This window comes from Oncorhynchus mykiss, chromosome 32, assembly GCF_013265735.2.
Source record: "Oncorhynchus mykiss isolate Arlee chromosome 32, USDA_OmykA_1.1, whole genome shotgun sequence".
In the NCBI taxonomy this organism is placed as follows: Eukaryota; Metazoa; Chordata; class Actinopteri; order Salmoniformes; family Salmonidae; genus Oncorhynchus; species Oncorhynchus mykiss.
Genome location: NC_050572.1, coordinates 17,292,965 through 17,312,066, shown reverse-complemented (window position 1 = coordinate 17,312,066; position 19,102 = coordinate 17,292,965). Strand labels below are relative to the sequence as shown.

General features: G+C 44.1%; 1 protein-coding gene across 1 annotated transcript in view; it reads right to left on the bottom strand.

The window, feature by feature from the left end:
- The window catches only part of LOC110488025 (cyclin-dependent kinase 6), a 65,817-nt gene extending 48,093 nt beyond the window's left edge, over nucleotides 1-17,724 (bottom strand). The window contains exons 1-4 of the mRNA XM_036971023.1: nucleotides 17,477-17,724; nucleotides 16,351-16,688; nucleotides 8,365-8,500; nucleotides 2,974-3,141 (exon numbers count right to left, since the gene is read on the bottom strand). Coding sequence (XP_036826918.1) covers nucleotides 2,974-3,141; nucleotides 8,365-8,500; nucleotides 16,351-16,574 — 528 coding nt within the window. The 5' untranslated portion in view covers nucleotides 16,575-16,688; nucleotides 17,477-17,724. The remainder of the gene's footprint in view (nucleotides 1-2,973; nucleotides 3,142-8,364; nucleotides 8,501-16,350; nucleotides 16,689-17,476) is intronic.
- Between the last annotated feature and the right edge of the window lie 1,378 nt (nucleotides 17,725-19,102).

Sequence of the window (19,102 nt, the reverse complement as noted above, 5' to 3'; positions counted from 1 at the left end):
CGAGGCACGGCTCTGTGCTTGAGGTGTGCTATCGTACGATGAAGGGTTAGGGGGAAGGTGTTGTGGGAGATGATTGGTTGGTAGATTAATCCAGTGTTCATTTCGTCAACAAAAATAGTGACTAAAATATTCACCAAATACCTATTTTTCTGTGTTAATTTACAAGATGATAACTAACTAAATAGACTGAGAAAAAAATATATATATATTGTAATGAAACAGCAGGGCCTTCGACCTTCGAGCCCGAGATGCGGCGCGCTATCGACTGTGCCGCAAAAGCATGCTCAAGCGGCAGAGTCGATTTCCGCGCTTATAAACCCAGGGTCGTTACAGTATGTTTAATTTCAGTTGACTATGATAGTTTTTTGGAGTGATTGAGAGTTTTTCAGTGATAAGTACAATTAATATTAGCAGAACAGAAGCACAGCGCAGTTCTGTTCAGCAGTGGAAGGACGCGCCACACCCGGCACACAGCCTACATCAGCTGGTGAGCTGCGGGGAAGCAAGCTTTGAGTGTGGGCAGACAAGCTTCGCTCCGCCTCCTATTACACACATTACGCAGGCTACTTTCCTGCTTCTCCGTAGCTAACCAGTCACCGCCAGCCTTCTAGTTAGCTACCCGTTGCCTGGTCAAGCTGCTTTACTAAATGAAAAACAATAGCAGCATTAAGTTTAATAGTAAAACAACAGTCTAGCTATGTTTTTCTCTCCCTAGAGTATAGAAAAGTCTTTAAATTTGTAGTCTTGCTCAACCCTCACACTTTCGCCACTGCATTTCAAAGCCAGGTTCTGTAGCCAAAGTACTAGCCAAGTCTCCCTCTGTTCCTGGGAGAAACGGCTTGATTCAAGCCATTACCATTCAAAACATATTACCCATAATATCGGCGCTACATTTTAGAATTAGGCTGTACGTAACAAAACGTGGAAAAGGTGAAGGGGAATTCTTCCCGAACACACTTCCCGAAGCACATGGAAGTCAGTGATTTGTTTACTATCACTGACTATAGGTGATATGATTAAAATGTAACTAAAATGAAAGGGCATTTAGTTGACTAAAATGGCCCAGTGTTTTCATAATTTTTTACAATAACTAGACTAAATCAGTATTCAAATGACAAAAATGTGACTAAGACTTAATGATATTTTAGTCAAAATGACTAAGACTAGACTAAATTTTTAAAAAAGAGTGTCAAAATGAACACTGGATCAAGCCGGTTAAGCCAATGCCTACAGTGGGGCAAAAAAAGTCTTTAGTCAGCCACCAATTGTGCAAGTTCTCCCACTTAAAAAGATGAGAGAGGCCTTTTCATCACATGTACACTTCAACTATGACAGACAAAAGGAGAAAAAAATCCAGAAAATCACATTGTAGGATTTTTAATGAATTTATTTGCAAATTATGGTGGAAAATAAGTATTTGGTCAATAACAAAAGTTTATCTCAATACTTTGTTATATACCCTTTGCTGGCAATGACAGAGGTCCAACGTTTTCTGTAAGTCTTCACAAGGTTTTCACACACTGTTGCTGGTATTTTGGCCCATTCCTCCATGCAGATCTCCTCTAGAGCAGTGATGTTTTGGGGCTATTGCTGGGCAACACAGACGTTCAACTGCCTCCAAAGATTTTCTATGGGGTTGAGATTTGGAGACTGGCTAGGCCACTCCAGGACCTTGAAATGCTTCTTACGAAGCCACTCCTTCGTTGCCCAGGCGGTGTGTTTGGGATCATTGTCATGCTGAAAGACCCAGCCACGTTTCATCTTCAATGCCCTTGCTGATGGAAGGAGGTTTTCACTCAAAATCTCACGATACATGGCCCCATTCATTCTTTCCTTTACACGGATCAGTCGTCCTGGTCCCTTTGCAGAAAAACAGCCCCAAAGCATAATGTTTCCACCCCCATGCTTCACAGTAGGTATGGTGTTCATTGGATGCAACTCAGCATTCTTTGTCCTCCAAACACGACAAGTTGAGTTTTTACCAAAAAGTTATATTTTGGTTTCATCTGACCATATGACATTCTCCCAATCTTCTTCTGGATCATCCAAACGCTCTCTAGCAAACTTCAGACAGGCCTGGACATGTACTGGCTTAAGCAGGGGGACACGTCTGGCACTGCAGGATTTGAGTCCCTGGCGGCGTAGTGTGTTACTGATGGTAGGCTTTGTTACTTTGGTCCCAGCTCTCTGCAGGTCATTCACTAGGTCCCCCCGTGTGGTTCTGGGATTTTTGCTCACCGTTCTTGTGATCATTTTGACCCCACGGGGTGAGATCTTGCGTGGAGCCCCAGATCGAGGGAGATTATCAGTGGTCTTGTATGTCTTCCATTTCCTAATAATTGCTCCCACAGTTGATTTCTTCAAACCAAGCTGCTTACCTATTGCAGATTCAGTCTTCCCAGCCTGGTGCAGGTCTCTGGTGTCATTTGACAGCTCTTTGGTCTTGGCCATAGTGGAGTTTGGAGTGTGACTGTTTGAGGTTGTGGACAGGTGTCTTTTATACTGATACCAAGTTCAAACAGGTGCCCTTAATACAGGTAACGAGTGGAGGACAGAGGAGCCTCTTATAGAAGAAGTTACAGGTCTGTGAGAGCCAGAAATCTAGCTTGTTTGTAGGTGACCAAATACTTATTTTCCACCATAATTTGCAAATAAATTAATTAAAAATGATTGTACCTATGATGAAAATTACAGGCCTCTCTCATCTTTTTAAGTGGGAGAACTTGCACAATTGGTGGCTGACTAAATACTTTTTTGCCCCACTGTATGCATGGTTCAAAGAAGGCAAAGTTTGACGCATTGGTCCAACAGACTCTTCGAGCATTTGGGCGGAAGTGTCTGGGAATGAGATTGGTACTGGTATAATGTTAAAATGCTCACTACGGCGGTCAGGGCCATCTGAAAGCTGTATATTCTGGTGTTTTAACAGTTTATAAGAGGTTTATAACAGGTGTACAACAGTAAGGTTCTCACCACGGAGGTCAGGGCCATCTGAAAGCTGTATATTCTGGCAAGACCGAAGTCGGCCAGTTTTATCTGTCCTCCACTGGTGACCAGGATGTTCTGGGGTTTCAGGTCCCGGTGAACCACACGGTGTGAGTGCAGGAAGTCCAACCCCTGCAGCAGCTGGTACATCATATCCTGTTAGGACACATGGACATTCAGACACAGTCTTAACAGGTACAACATGACACATGGGCACTGAGAAAATACACCTGATGTCCCTGACAGAGGATGCAATGGTTCAGCATCATTGGTTTCTCTTCTAAATCAACAACCAACAGGCCTCAGAACAGTGAAAAGTCCCACAGAGAGAAGTTAAATCACTGAGGCCTTGTAGGCGGTGTAGCAGCCTGTCGACTAGGAAAAAAGAGAGCGTGTCCCTTTAAAGCCTTTGTGTGGCAGATGCTGATAACTGACACGACTGTGGAGAGAGAGCAGGGCAGGAAAGACATGTTACTGTGGGGAGTAGTTCTTATCTGTGTTCCAAATGGCACGCTGTTCCCTATAAGCCCTGGTCAAAAGTAGTGCACTACAAAGGGAATCGGGTGCTATTTGGGATGCATCCTTGATCTGTTGGTGGTGGGCCTCTCTCTGCCTCCTTCCCTACCCACCCTGCAGCTGTCTGGGCCAAGCTGAGGAGGATTGATCGTTGTAGATCCACTAGTTCAAGCTGTAGCCAAGGACGGCCCCACAGGCCCTAATACCCACAAGCACTCAGTCCGGGAGAGAGAAAGAAAGGAGAGAGCGAGAGAGAGAGAGTCTGAGAGGAGGGATAAACGGCCATTTCCTCATTCTGGTGGAAACTCTCAGCCCAGCCACAACAACATAAGGACTGAGGGCGATAGTGGCAGTGGGGGCTGTTTGAGTGATAGAGACAGAGAGATTGGGGCAGATTAAAAGAGAAAGAGAGGGAAAGAGAAATGGAGAGGGAGAGAAAGAGGGGCGCTTTCACAGTTGCGACATGAATCGGCCTGCTGCTGGGGTTGCAGCAGGCGGCGGTGCGGCCTACCCCCCCAAAACCCGTCGCCAAGACCTCACAAGTGACATGGACCTGGGCCCGCGCGGGGCTCCATTCACTGACCCTAGCAGCTGGTGAGTGATTAAAAGAGCTGAAACAATGAGCTGCACACTCAAGAAGAAAACATTAGCAAACGGCGCGGGGTGACCAGGGTCGAGGGGAGGGGACTAGAGCCTCTCACAATGCACGGAATAGGGACAGGACCCTGGATGTGTGTCTGTGTGTTAGAGAAGATACAGGGCAGAGGGAATGTGTGTGTGTGGCAGGCCAGAGAGCATAAACAGGCCTTCCTTTTTGAATATCCATCCACCCATGACCTAGCAGGTCAACAGACAGGGGCAGAGGCAGTTATTTAGGGAGCTGACACAATGGCACCGCCCCCATGAGTTCCTCTCTGTTTGCTTTAAATGGCCATTTGCGCCATGTTTCCTTTCAACAGCATTTCCTACAAAACCCCAATTATCTCAGAAGTGTGACTCGAGGACAAACATACAAACAACAACCATGCCCCCTCGATGCTCCATCTCCTCTCTCTTGTTTCAGTTCATTCATATAACAGTCATACAGTACATGATGCAAGTGAAGATTCATGATGCAGAGTTTATCCATTTTAGTTGCAAATAGCAGTGAATAGCTTGTAGGGCTGGGGACAATGTCAAACTATCAGGCTGACATTAATATCTAATCTCTCATCTGCAGATAGGAGGCAATTTTTTTTTAACTTGATGCAAACCAATGTCACAGGAGGTGACACAGAGCAACAAGATACCCAACAACCTAACTGTCTAAAACAGCAGCTCAGCCAGAGAAAGCTGGCTAGGAAACACAAGGCAAGCGACCAAAGCCCCCCAAAAAAGAAGAGTACCCAAGAAAAAAAGACCTGAAAAAAGTAACCCACATAAAAAAAGAGTCAAAACATTGCTTCTCTGAGTGCAGCCCCTTTTCTCATGCTAATATGCAAGAGGCGGCCATATTGTTTATTGTAGCTGGGCACAATACAGGACATCTGCCAGTTAGCGTTAGTGTAATTCCCTCCCTATGCTTCATTAACCAGCCTTTTACAGGCCTGGAGACGGGGGACAGATGAGGGTTCTGGGGGGGCAGCGTCAGACCAGCCGTACTCCCCAAGGCTGGGGGAGCGAGACCGGCCGCTTGATGTCCTTCCAGCTCATTTGATTCCCGGGGCCTCTTTCATCAATTACCATGCGGTGGGTCTGACTGGAGGCCTGAAAGGGGTCAGGAGGAGTGGATGGACAGGCTGGGCTAGGGTGCGATGGGCAGTGGGGGTTGGAGGGGTGGGCTGGAGGGGTGGTCTGCAATCTGGTGTCCTCTGGTCTGGAGGGGTGTAAATGAAGTAGTTGGGGGGCCGGGGTTTGCAGTGTCCACTGTCATGGAAATAAAAGGGACGGTGCCGCTGTCATCTTGCACTTGATCGTTATCCATTGTCCCTCATCCCTCCAGATGCTGTTTGGATGTTGCGAATGAATGGGGGAGATCTCACTCCCACCCAACAAGTGGTTTTCCATACTTGCTTTAGAGTCTATGTGGTTCGGCTGAGTAGGCCTCGATGGTAAAGCTTGCTTCAAGAATACATATCCAGTCGACTATTCCACCAAAACAGCTGCATTTTGAAAAGCTACACTGATGTACAGTATATGAAAACACCACCACAGGGTTCACGTTCACTCATAGACCATAAAGCTGACCATTTGCTGTGAACAGACAATAGTCACAAAGGTAACACTAAGGTCTATTAAATATCCTCAGGTCAGCTCTGACACCTATTACAGCTGAGTAGTCATGGCAATATTAAGCCCTGTCACAGGAAGCGGAACACAACACCTATCTGATTGACAACATTAGAAAAAGAGGAGACAGGAATCCCATTGGGAAATACTTTTTTCAGGTATTTTTTTCTTGGGTACTCTCCCCAAAGCCAACACCTCCTTTGGCCGCCTTTCCTTCCAGTTCTCTGCTGAGAATGACTGGAACGAATTGCGAAAATCACTGAAGTTGGAGACATATTTCCCTCACTAACTTTAAACACCAGCTATCTGAGCCACTAACCGATTGCCGCAGCTGTACATAGCCCATCTGTAAATAGCCCACCCAATCTACCTAACTCATCCCCATATTGTTTTTATTTACTTTTCTGCTCTTTTGCACACCAGTATTTCTACATCACCATCTGCTCATCTATCACTCATCTATCACTCCAGTGTTAATTTGTTAAATTGTAATTACTTTGCTACTATGGCCTATCTTTATGGCCTTCCTATGACATCGGGTGTTGTAGGTGTCCTGGAGGGCAGGTAGTTTGCCCCCCCCATTGATGTGACTAAAATTAACGGGAATTTAATGACTAAAATGGCTCGGTGTTTTCATAATTTTGACAATAACTAGACTAAATCATATTCAAATAACAAAAATGCGACTAAGACTTAATGATATTTTAATCAAAATGGCTAAGACTAAATCTAAAAAAAGAAAGCCAAAATTAACACCGGACACGTGTGCTGCCCTTCAACAAGCTTGAATGCTTTCTGATGTTTGGGAGTTCCATCCTCTCTGTTCCTGTCTGGGCCAGGGAAGAAACATTCCCTGGATATTCTGCAAAAAACAAGGTCCACATACAGTGCCTTCGGAAAGTATTCAGACCCCATTACTTTTTCCACATTTTGTGACGCTACAGCCTTATTCTAAAATTGATTTAAAATATATTTTCCTCATCAATCTACATACAATACCCCATAATAACAAAGCAAAACCAGATTTTTGGAAATGTTTGCAAATATATAAAAAGTTTAAAACAGAAATACCTTAGTTATAGTATTCAGACCCTTTCCTATGAGACTGTAAATTGAGCTCAGGTGCGTCCTGTTTCCATTGATCATCCTTGAGATGTTTCTACAACTTGAATGGAGTCCACCTGTGGTCAATTCAATTGATTTTGACATGATTTGGAAAGGTACACACCTGTCTATATAAGGTCCCACAGTTGACAGTGCATGTCAGAACAAACACCAAGTCATGAGGTTGAAGGAATTGTCCGTAGAGCTCCGAGACAGGACTGTGTTGAGGCACAGATCTGGGGAAGGGTGGCAAAAACATTCTGCAACATTGAAGGTCCCCAAGGACACAGTGGCCTCCATCATTCTTAAATGGAAGAAGTTTGGAACCACCGAGACTCTTCCTAGAGCTGGCCGCCCGGCTAAATTGAGCAATCGGGGGAAAAAGGCCTTGGTCAGGGAGGTGACCAAGAACCCGATGGTCACTCTGACAGAGCTGCAGAGTTCCTCTGTGGAGATGGGAGAACCTTCCAGAAGAACAACCATCTCTGCAGCACTCCACCAATCAGGCCTTTAGGGTAGAGTGGCCAGACGGAGGCTACTCCTCAGTAAAAGGCACATGACAGCCCGCTTGGAGTTTGCCAAAAGAATGATCTGGTCTGTTGAAACCAAGATTGAACTCTTTGGCCTGAATGCCAAGTGTCACATCTGGAGGAACCTGTCACCATCCCTATGGTAATGCATGGTGGTGGCAGCATAATGCTGTGGGGATGTTTTTCAGCGACAGGGACTGGGAGACTAGTTTGGATTGAGGGAAAGATGAACGGAGAAAAGTACAGAGAGATCCTTGATGAAAGCCTGCTCCAGAGCGCTCAGGACCTCAGACTGGGGTGAAGGTTCACCTTCAAACAGGACAACGACCCTAAGCACACAGCCAAGACAATGCAGGACTGGCTTCGGGACAAGTCTCTGAACGGCCTTGAGTGGCCCAGCCAGAGCCCGGACTTGAACCAGATCAAATATCTCTGGAGAGACTTGAAAATAGCTGTGCACCGACACTCCCCATCCAACCTGACAGAGCTTGAGAGGGTCTGTAGAGAGTAATGGGAGAAACTCCCCAAATACAGGTGTGCCAAGCTTGTAGCGTCATACCCAAGTAGACTGCCAAATTACTGCCAAAGGGGCTTCAACAAAGTACTGAGTAAAGGGTCTGAATACTTGTAAATGTGATATTTTCAGTGTTTTTTTATTATAAATTTGCAAAAAACTGTTTTTGCTTTGTCATTATGGGGTATTGTGTGTAAATTGATGAGGGGAAAAAAACATTTTAATTAATTTCAGACTAAGGTCGTAACGTAACAAAATGTGGAACAAGTCAATGGGTCTGAATACTTTCCAAATGCACTCTATTCATAGACCTAATGAGTACAATTTACAATTCAACTGAGAATTTGCCCCTAGACACTAAAATCTTTCCTCCATTGGGGAAGGGTATTAAGTAAGGGTAATCTGATCCGAGATCTGTATCAATCCCAGCAGTAATGTCAGACTCACCTTGATAGTTTCAGGTGGCACCCCAGGATCAGGGGCTTTCTCTAGGTATGTGGTCAGGTCCTGGTCAACATGCTCAAAGACCAGGGTCAGCTTGGTCTCGCGGTCGGTCCGAGACACAGTACACACATCGAACAGTCTGCAGAGAGAGAGGCAGAGGAGGAGAGTGAATACTGCTGCTTAGCATTGTTATGTGAGTCTGATATTATGATAACACTTATATAAAAGTCTAATCTATAAAATGCTTATAAAGGGTTTATAAAAGGTTTGTTTGTAATTCATTAAGGCTCCCGAGTGGCGTGGCAGTCTAAGGCACTGCATCACAGTGCAAGAGGCATCACAACAGACACTGGTTCGATCCCAGGCTGTATCACAACCCATAGGGCGGCGCACAATTGGCCCAGCGTCGTCCGGATTAGGGTTTGGCCAGTGTAAGCCGTCAATGTAAATAAGAATTTGTTCTTAACTGACTTGCCTAGTTAAATAAAGGTTAAATAAAATACAAAAATAAGTCAGTAGAGGTTATAAGTGCCATAAATCATCTGTCTTTAATTTTAGAGGAATAACAATGTAAACTCAGCAAAAAAAAGAAACGTCCTCTCACTGTCAACTGTATTTATCTTCAGCAAACTTAACATGTGTAAATATTTGTATGAACATAACAAGATTCAACAACTGAGACATAAACTGAACAATTTCCACAGACATGTGACAAATAGAAATGGAATAATGTGTCCCTGAACAAAGGGGAGGTCAAAATCAAAAGTAACAGTCAGTATCTGGTGTGGCCACCAGCTGCATTAAGTACTGCAGTGCATCTCCTCCTCATGGACTGCACCAGATTTGCCAGTTCTTGCAGTGAGATGTTACCACACTCTTCCACCAAGGCACCTGCAAGTTCCCGGACATTTCTGGGGGAATGGCCCTAGCCCTCACCCGCCGATCCAACAGGTCCCAGACGTGCTCAATGGGATTGAAATCCGGGCTCTTCGCTGGCCATGGCAGAACACTGACATTCCTGTCTTTCAGGAAATCACGCACAGAATGAGCAGTGTGGCTGGTGGCATTGCCATGCTGGAGGGTCATGTCAGGATGAGCCTGCAGGAAGGGTACCACATGAAAGCACATGAAAGCGCGAACCACTGCTTTTAACCAGGGCAAGGTGACCGGAAACATGACCGAATACAAACAGGTGTAGCTATTCCCTCCGCAAGGCAATAAAACAAGCCAAGCGTCAGTATAGAGACAAATTAGAGTCGCAATTCAACGGCTCAGACACAAGAGGTATGTGGCAGGGTCTACAGTCAATCACAGATTACAAAAAGAAAACCAGCCCCGTCGCGGACCAGGATGTCTTGCTCCCAGACAGACTAAACAACTTCTTTGCTCGCTTTGAGGACAATACAGTGCGACTGACACGGCCCGCTACCAAAACCTGCGGGCTCTCCTTCACTGCAGCCGATGTGAGTAAAACATTTAAACGTGTTAACCCTCGCAAGGCTGCGGCCCAGACGGCATCCCCAGCCGCGTCCTCAGAGCATGCGCAGACCAGCTGGCTGGTGTGTTTACGGACATAGTCAATCAATCCTTATCCCAGTCTGCTGTTCCCACATGCTTCAAGAGGGCCACCATTGTTCCTGTTCCCAAGAAAGCTAAGGTAACTGAGCTAAATACTTCTGTCATCATGAAGTGCTTTGAGAGACTAGTCAAGGACCATATCACCTCCACCCTACCTGACACCCTATACCCACTCCAATTTGCTTACCGCTCCAATAGGTCCACAGCCAACACAATCGCAACCACACTGCCCACTGCCCTAACCCATCTGGAAAAAAGGAATACCTATGTGAGAATGCTGTTCATCGACTACAGCTCAGCATTTAACACCATAGTACCCTCCAAACTAATCATCAAGCTCGAGACCATGGGTCTCTCTGGGTACTGGACTTCCTGACGGGCCACCCCCCAGGTGGTGAGGGTAGGTAACAACATCTCCACCCCGCTGATCCTCAACACTGGGGCCCCACAAGGGTGCGTTCTGAGCCCTCTCCTGTACTCCCTGTTCATCCACGACTGCGTGGCCATGCACGCCTCCAACTCAATCATCAAGTTTGCAGACGACACTACAGTTGTAGGCTTGATTACCAACAACGACGAGACGGCCTACAGGGAGGAGGTGAGGGCCCTCGGAGTGTGGTGTCAGGAAAATAACCTCACACTCAACAAAACAAAGGAGATGATTGTGGACTTCAGGAAACAGCAGAGGGAGCAGCCCCCTATCCACATCGACGGGACAGTAGTGGTAAGTTTTAAGTTCCTCGGCGTACACATCAAGGACACACTGAATTGGTCCACCCACACATACAGCGTAGTGCGCAGCAGCGCCTTCAGATGCACAATTGAGAGAATCCGCCTGGTACCGCAACTGCTCCGCCCACAACCATAAGGCTCTCCAGAGGGTAGTGAGGTCTGCACAACGCATCACTGGGGGCAAACTTCCTGTCCTCCAGGACACCTACACCACCCGATGTCACAGGAAGGCCATAAAGATCATCAAGGACAATAACCACCCGAACCACTGCCTGTTCACCCCGCTATCATCCAGAAGGCGAGGTCAGTACAGGTGCATCAAAGCAGGGACCGAGAGACTGAAAAACAGCTTCTATCTCAAGGCCATCAGACTGTTAACATTGAGTGGCTGCTGCCAACATACTGACTCAACTCCAGCCACTTTAATAATGGAAAAATGTATGTAAAAATGTATCACTAGCCACTTTAAACAATGCCACTTAATATCATGTTTACATAGCCTACAAAACTCATCTCATATGTATATACTGTACTCGATACCATCTACTGCATCTTGCCTATGCCGTTCTGTACCATCCCTCATTCATATATTTTTATGTACATATTCTTCATCCCTTTACACTTGTGTGTATAAAGTAGTTGTGGAATTGTTAGGTTAGATTACTCGTTGGTTATTACTGCATTGTCAGAACTAGGAGCACAAGAATTTCGCTACACTCACATTAACATCTGCTAACCATGTGTATGTAACAAATACATTTTTATTTTATTTGATGAGGGAGGAGGATGTCTTCCCTGTAACACACAGCATTGAGATTGCCTGCAATGACAACAAGCTCAGTCCGATGATGCTGTGACACACCGCCCCAGACCATGACGGATCCTCCACCTCCAAATCGATCACGCTCCAGAGTACAGGCCTCGGTATAACGCTCATTCCTTCGACGATGAACACGAATCTGCCCATCACCCCTTGTGAGACAAAACTGCGACTCGTCAGTGAAGAGCACTTTTTGCCAGCCCTCTCTGGTCCAGCGACGGTGGGCTTGTGCCGATAGGCGACGTTGTTGCCGGTGATGTCTGATGAGGACCTGCCTTACAACAGGCTACAAGCCCTCAGTCCAGCCTCTCTCAGCCTATTGCGAACAGTCTGAGCACTGATAGAGGGGTTGTGCGTTCCTGGTGTAACTCGGGCAGTTGTTGTTGCCATTCTGTACCTGTCCTTCAGGTGTGATGTTCGGATGTACCAATCCTGTGCAGATGTTGTTACAAGTGGTCTGTCACTGCGAGGACGATCAGCTGTCCGTCCTGTCTCCCTGTGGCGCTGTCTTAGGCGTCTCACAGTACGGACATTGCAATTTATTGCCCTGGCCACATCTGCAGTCCTCAGGCCTCCTTGCTGCATGCCTAAGGTACGTTCACACAGATGAGCAGGGACCCTGGGCATCTTTCATTTTGTGTTTTTCAGAGTCAGTAGAAAGGCCTCGTTAGTGTCCTAAGTTTTCATAACTGTGACCTTAATTGCCTACCGTCTGTAAGCTGTTAGTGTCTTAACGACCATTCCACAGGTGCATGTTCATTAATTGTTGGTGCATGGGAAACAGTGTTTAAACCCTTAACAATGAAGATCTGTGAAGTTATTTGGATTTTTATTAATTATCTTTGAAAGACTGGGTCCTGAAAAGGGACGTTTTTTTCACCATCTATGACAAATCATATTTTTCCAGTACAAACTGCCTTCTGAAATATGGAGAAAGCACACTTGATAGGATCTCTAGTATCATTCCAAACCTGAGAGAGATCTAATCTATTTAAATCATCAAGATTCAGTTAGGGAAGAAATTCCTATAGTGTCAGGTAACTGTCCAGGCTAGTTTTACTAACAGTTTGAAAGAATGCGAGAAATGCTTTAACCTACTGGGGCGTTGTTGGCTAAACGAAAGGAACCAATCTGAAATGACTCCTTACTCCTGAATGATCAACATTTTGGCAACATGATCTCCTAGCCATTATTGCACTGAAATTACACTGCTTTTAGAGTATGTGTGGAATGGTACAGTACAGTAACCACAACAAGATCACTTGAGAGTTGAACTCCTTGTCAAAGAAATTGAATTGGAATTCTCGTTCTTAAAAACAAGCAACTACAACCTACCAGGGTTCGAATCCAGGTCTCCTGCATGCCACAAGACCCCTTGGCCCGCTGAGCTAAAGCCTTAGCCAATACATCTGGGAGCAAATGCAACTCTTCAGGTCTAAGAAAATGTGATTCATCAAGCGAACATAGTTACGACCTAACTTCTTCAGGCATGTTTTGATTTCTGAACACAAAACTAAACCTATCCTTCAGCCTCTATCCTGACAAGGCCAATAATAATGTTGTAGCTACATTATATGACTTTTACGAGGGAAACCCTTGGCAACTCCTGAGCATCCAACACAATACATCAACTTGTGGTTGTATTTTTACAGGGAAACAAAACGAGCCCCAACATCCAGATTATTCTTGCAGTTGTGTCAGGGGCTAACTTTGGTGAAAAACCTAGAGAAGACGGCCAGTGTCTTCCTCAAAGAGCCGAGGACCACAACAAACATTCCTCCAGGAGCACCACGGCAACGCGTGATGCGCCATGGCAACTGAAGCAGGGACTGCCCATGACTAACCACCAGACGCTGTTGGTTCATGCAGTAATTCTTATATTTCATTTAAAATATTTCATATTTACAGTGAAATCCATATTTCAATTTCCTCAAATATTTCGAAAGTCAACAGCACTGCAGTAATAACAGTAGAATTGCAGTTCATGTCTATGTAATCTCTGTGAATTGTTTTGAAGTAAAGCATGGGAAAGCCGCCCCACCAACTCTTAAGGAAAGTTGTCCTTTTCTTTCGATGCACCTCGCCACGCCCCCCTTGTACTGTTATCAAAGGTTTGTAAGGAGTTATTCTTTCAAAGTATTATAACCATACGCCCATGATGTCACGGAACGAGCGAGCCTCCCGGTTGGAAACGCAAGGTTAAACGCTCCTCAGAACCGTGATTGTTCTGCTACAATGCAGCCTCTCGCCAGACACTGAACATATGGGATGACTAATGGGTGTCATTCTAAAACATCCAGGGGCTGGCAGGCCTGTAGTTACACAGTAGGTCCAGAATGCATCCTGCTCAGTGTCGGTTCGCTCCCATGCTGTTTAGCTTTACAGATATTGACCAGACCAGACCCCCTTTTGGTGTGGATTCAAACTTGGGCTTATGTATACACTTTTAGAGAAAAAGTGCTATCTAGTCCCTAAAAGGGTTCTTCAGCTGTTCCCATAGGATAACCCTTTGAAGAGCCATTTTTGGTTCCAGGTATTACCCTTTTGAGTTACATGTAAAACCCTTTCCACATGGAACCCAAATGGGTTCTACCTCAATCGAAAAAGGGTTCTTCCTGGAACCAAAATGGATTATCCTATGGGGACAGCCAAAGAAGCCCTTTGGAATTATTTTATTCTAAAAGTGTAGGGAACCACAACTTTACAGAATAGACAGATTAGATGCATACCATAAAGTATAGGGAGTCAGGGCACATTTTGTGTCATCATTTCATGAAACTCGATCTGGGGAACCTTCGATACGTGGAATCTCAATTGAGAATCTATTCATTTATTCAGTTTAAGAGAATAATGATGCACTTTGAGGCTGTGGTGGGACCAGCAGGGCAGAGAATAACATTTGTATTATTAAAACGTTTCCATTAAGCTTTTAATCCAAAAGCACTCAAAAGCTTAATGGCAAGGTTAGACCTTGAGCAAGGCCGGTAAATTACGTGGTCCGAATGACGTGGACCGGACTGACATCCAAACTGACCCATGGGAGTCTACAGCTGCAAGCATAACAACCTTTTTATGTTGTCTTGTGGCCTGGATGACTAAAAACAACACTGTTTATATCCCCAACTCTTGTAGGATACTGGAATAGGGCAAAATCAGCTGAATACAGTATCTCTTCTTTCTTCTTATTAATTCCTAACCGCAGTTCATTGACTTTTCTGGGAAATTTCACTATAACCAGCAATGGGAATGACTTTACCCATGACTAATCTAGTGAACAGATATCACCCAAGAATGTTTGTCACAGGTACTGCACACAAAAAAATCCATCAAATTGTATTACTACAGTTTGATCCATAATACCAATAAATCCTAGAGGTCAAAAAGGAAAATGGTTCCAATTGTTTTTCCACCATTCATTTTCCCAATAGGGGATTTTAGAAACACTTAAAATAAGGGCTGTGTTTCCTGTAGGTTTACCCTGACGTGACGTTTTGATGACCATGTAAATCTCTCTAGGACAAGCTGACTTTTATCAATAAATTCACCTGTATTTACCCCTCAAAAATGAATGCTAATTACCTGATATGATGATCTGGGCAAGACTGCCGAATCGAGGCGAAGGTAAGAATCTATGGATTAACTATCTAATGGTATGTACATTTAGTAATAAATATATGGTCAACATTTTTCTCAATTGACAATTCTGTGAACTGTCTTGTGCAAGTTTTAAATTGACACATCACCTGCTAGCAAAGGTTTCAGCTGGAGATGACGTGCAGGAGCTTGCAGGAATTTGTAGTCTTGCATGAGGTCTACTTTGATGCTAATTAGCATTTTCTATAACTGAGCATAAATCGAGCTGAATATATTGATTATCAGCTTGTCCAATAGATATTGACATGGTTATCAAACCATCACACCAGGGTAAGCCTACATGAAACACAGCCCGTGTTTTAAGAGTTTCTAAAATTCCCTATATGAAAAATAAATGGTGGAAATACAATTGGAACCATTTCCCTGTTAGACCGCTAAGTATTATGACACCTCCACTGTGAGGCCCTATAGTAACACCAGTATCAAAAAGTGTTTATAGTTACAAAACCACAACTTTTCCGAATGTCAATAAGACAACTCCATAAGACTCTGCAATACATCCCAAGGCAGATACTGTATATCTGACATTATATAGATGTATATCTGACATATGCAAATTATATACACTGAGTGTACAAAACAATATGACATAGACAGACCAGGTGAATCCAGGTGAAAGCTGTGATCCCTTATTGATGTCACTTTAATCCACTTCAATCAGTCCAGATGAAGGGGAGGAGACAGGTTAAAGAAAGGTTTTTAAGCCTTGAGACATGGATTGTATGTGTGCCATTCAGTGGGTGAATGGGCAAGACAAAAGACTTAAGTGCCTTTGAACGTGGTATGGTAGTACAGTAGGTGCCAGGTGCACCAGTTTGTGTCAAGAACTGCAATGCTGCAGGTTTTTCAAGCTCAACAGTTTCCCGTGTGTATCAAGAATGGTCCACCACCCAAAGGACATCCAGCCAACTTGACACAACTGTGGGAAGCATTGGAGTCAACATGGGCCAGCATCCCTGTGGAACGCTTTGGACGCCTTGTAGAGTCCATGCCCAGATGAATTTGGGCTATTTTGAAGGCAAAGGGGTGGGGGCTGCAACTCAATATTAGGCATGTTTTGTACACTCAGTGTATATAGACATTATGCAGCCATTTAAAGAGAGAAATACCAGGAGTTATAAGAGCATGAAAAGATAATGGAACTCCTGGTAGAGGAGAGGCCCTTGTTAGATGCACCCCCCTCTCCCAGTTCCATCTCTGCTTACCTGACCACGTTGGGGTGTTCGAATGCCTCCAGTTGCCTCAGTACCGCCACCTCACGGATGGTCGAGAGGGGCATCCCTTCCTCCTCCGTCTGTACCCGAACTCTTTTTAGGGCTACAAAGCGTCCCGCGTTCTTCAAATCTCGTGCCTTGTACACCTTTCCGTAAGCACCTTCGCCAATCTCGGCGACGGGCTCGTATCTTTGTGCTACACTTTCATTGTCCATTTTTGCGGATTTGTTTTCTTGGTGAGAATATTGCGGGGAATCCCGACGAATGTGAAGAGCCAGGGTTTTTACAAAGCCATCCTCACATAACAGAGTTGTTGGCACTTGCAATGCCTAAATTAGAGGAAGACAGAGGTTGCAGAGGTAAACATCATATATGTCTGCCTAATTTTTGGTCAAACGGAGGTTCAGGTAGGCTACAACATTGTGTCATCATTCCGACTATGAACAGTAGAACCCCCAATGCGTTCGACTTGATCCACTCCCACTTCATTACGCGCATGAACCTCATGTCCTTCTAGCAACCTCACACAACATCTGGCATCTCTAAAACAAGGACATTTACATCTGATCACTTTTACATACGTTCTCTAAGTGCATAAATCAGTCCATAATACAACAATAACGTAATACTTATGTTCATGCGTATAATGAGGGATTTGTAGACGAATGAGTTAGAAACAAAAGCAAAATAACTTGAAAGAACAGAATATAAAATATAAAGCAAAATTACTATATAATATGCACAAAAATATCCAGGCTACGATATCGTTTTTCAAATGTGACCAGTCTAATAATTCTGGTTTATTATAGGCGACAAACTGTTGCGAGCACGTGGTTGTTTACCGACTGGTATTGTCTAAACTTCCTATAGTCCATTTAAACACATATCTCTCGCTTTCCATGTCATTAATAGTTATGGTGTAATAATGCAATTTTATCGCAGTTTTTTGCACAGCAGATTTTTTATTTTAATTTAATGTGTTATTATACTTTTTTTGTAGTCTACATTAATGAAAAAGGAAGTGCAGCAATTTAATTGGTAAAATAACACAATAAGGACATGCATGCAAAATACATGTTTCTAACACAAAAAGTAAAATATGAACATTTCAGCCTACCTCGTTTCATGTTATCAGTGAAAGTCGCAACATTGGTCGTGTCCATGAAATGATGAAACATTCCTCCTTTGGATAAATGTTCAAACTAACACACAGCACATCATATATCCCACACAGGTAGTCGGATGGTGCACGCTTCTCTAACCCCCATCCCTCAGCAGTTAACTACCACCTCTTCAACTGCGGCTCAAGCAAAGCAGTAACTATAATACCGGGGTTGTGTGTGTGTGTGGGGGGGGGGGGGGGGGGGGGGGCGTATTCCTTACAGAAAAACACAGTTCCTACTGCAACTTTTTTGGGGAGGTCATAGGACAAAAGCTTGATATATTCTCCAAGCCATGCTCTTCTCATTTTTTTTCCTGTTTTAACGCTCTTTTTTTCAAATTTTGTCTGTGAGCTCCGTCTCTTCTTCGCTTTCCCACGCTGGCTGAATGTGCCTTGACCCCCTTCAGAGAAGTTTGACACAGAGCAGGAACATTTCCGCATTCCTCCCGACTACAAAGACTAACCGCCTCCTTTTGCCCTCCTTGGTTCTTTATCATTCATAGTTCTCTCTCGGTTTTGTCTCAGTGTCAAAACCAGCAGCACCACGGGGGGAAAGCTGGGCAGCAAGAAAAGTGTATTTGATGGACCAGTCGATCTATCCGGCCATTGAAAACTATTCGTTGACAATACATCAGCGGGGAAGCAGGGTGACAAGCTCGCCTCTGGCCCATAAGGTCAGGTTCAAGGACCAGTGGCTTGGGTTGTGTCAGGGGTGATTCTCCCAAAGCACTCCTTCGAGGGTGCTCGGTTTCACTCCTTCATCCAAACGTGAGATGCCAACTGCACACGTGAGAGATAGTCCACAGCTTTAAATGGTATGAATTTTGGAAATAATAATGAAATATGTAAATTAAAATGGATAATCCATTAATCCAATACATATTATTATCATTCATGGCGCAGAAATCTAAATATAATTAACATATTTGTATTAATGTCTGCGTATTTCAAAAGTAGGATGGTAAGTGATTTCTCAGAAACTATTTTGAGGTGACTGTTAGATCTATCAGTTTTGACTATAAGATTTATAATGATAAATATTTTACATTTAACACTTTATTTTTGTTTTATACATGTAATTGATATTCTGTTTATCACATGTTCTTTAGAATGAATCCAAAGGCTTTGTAGTCAGTGACAATAGATTTACTTTGTATTTCAGTAGCTAATATGACCCCAACAACTTGCTCAAGCCCCCCCTCCCCAACCCCCAAAAAGCCTTGAGCCAGGAAATTTATCTCAAGTGAATCACAAAGTAGCCTATATAGATGAGGCTAACAAAATCCTTTCACAATGGATATGGTTGAGAATGGAGCATAACATGTCAAGACTTGATGGCAGATTATCCTCGTGAAAGAACCATCACTGCCATTTTATAATGCCTTATTATCCTAATGTTATTTAAAGGCTTGGCTCAGATACAGTTCCAACAAATATTTCCTCAGAAAGATCTCTTGTGTACTGCTATCATTTTCGTATAGTGTCTGCGAGAATTTAAGAATTTAGATTGTACTTTGATTTCAACTGAAAAAGTAAATCTGGGGTGGGGGGCGGCTGTGTGTAGGTGGGTGGGGGGTCGGT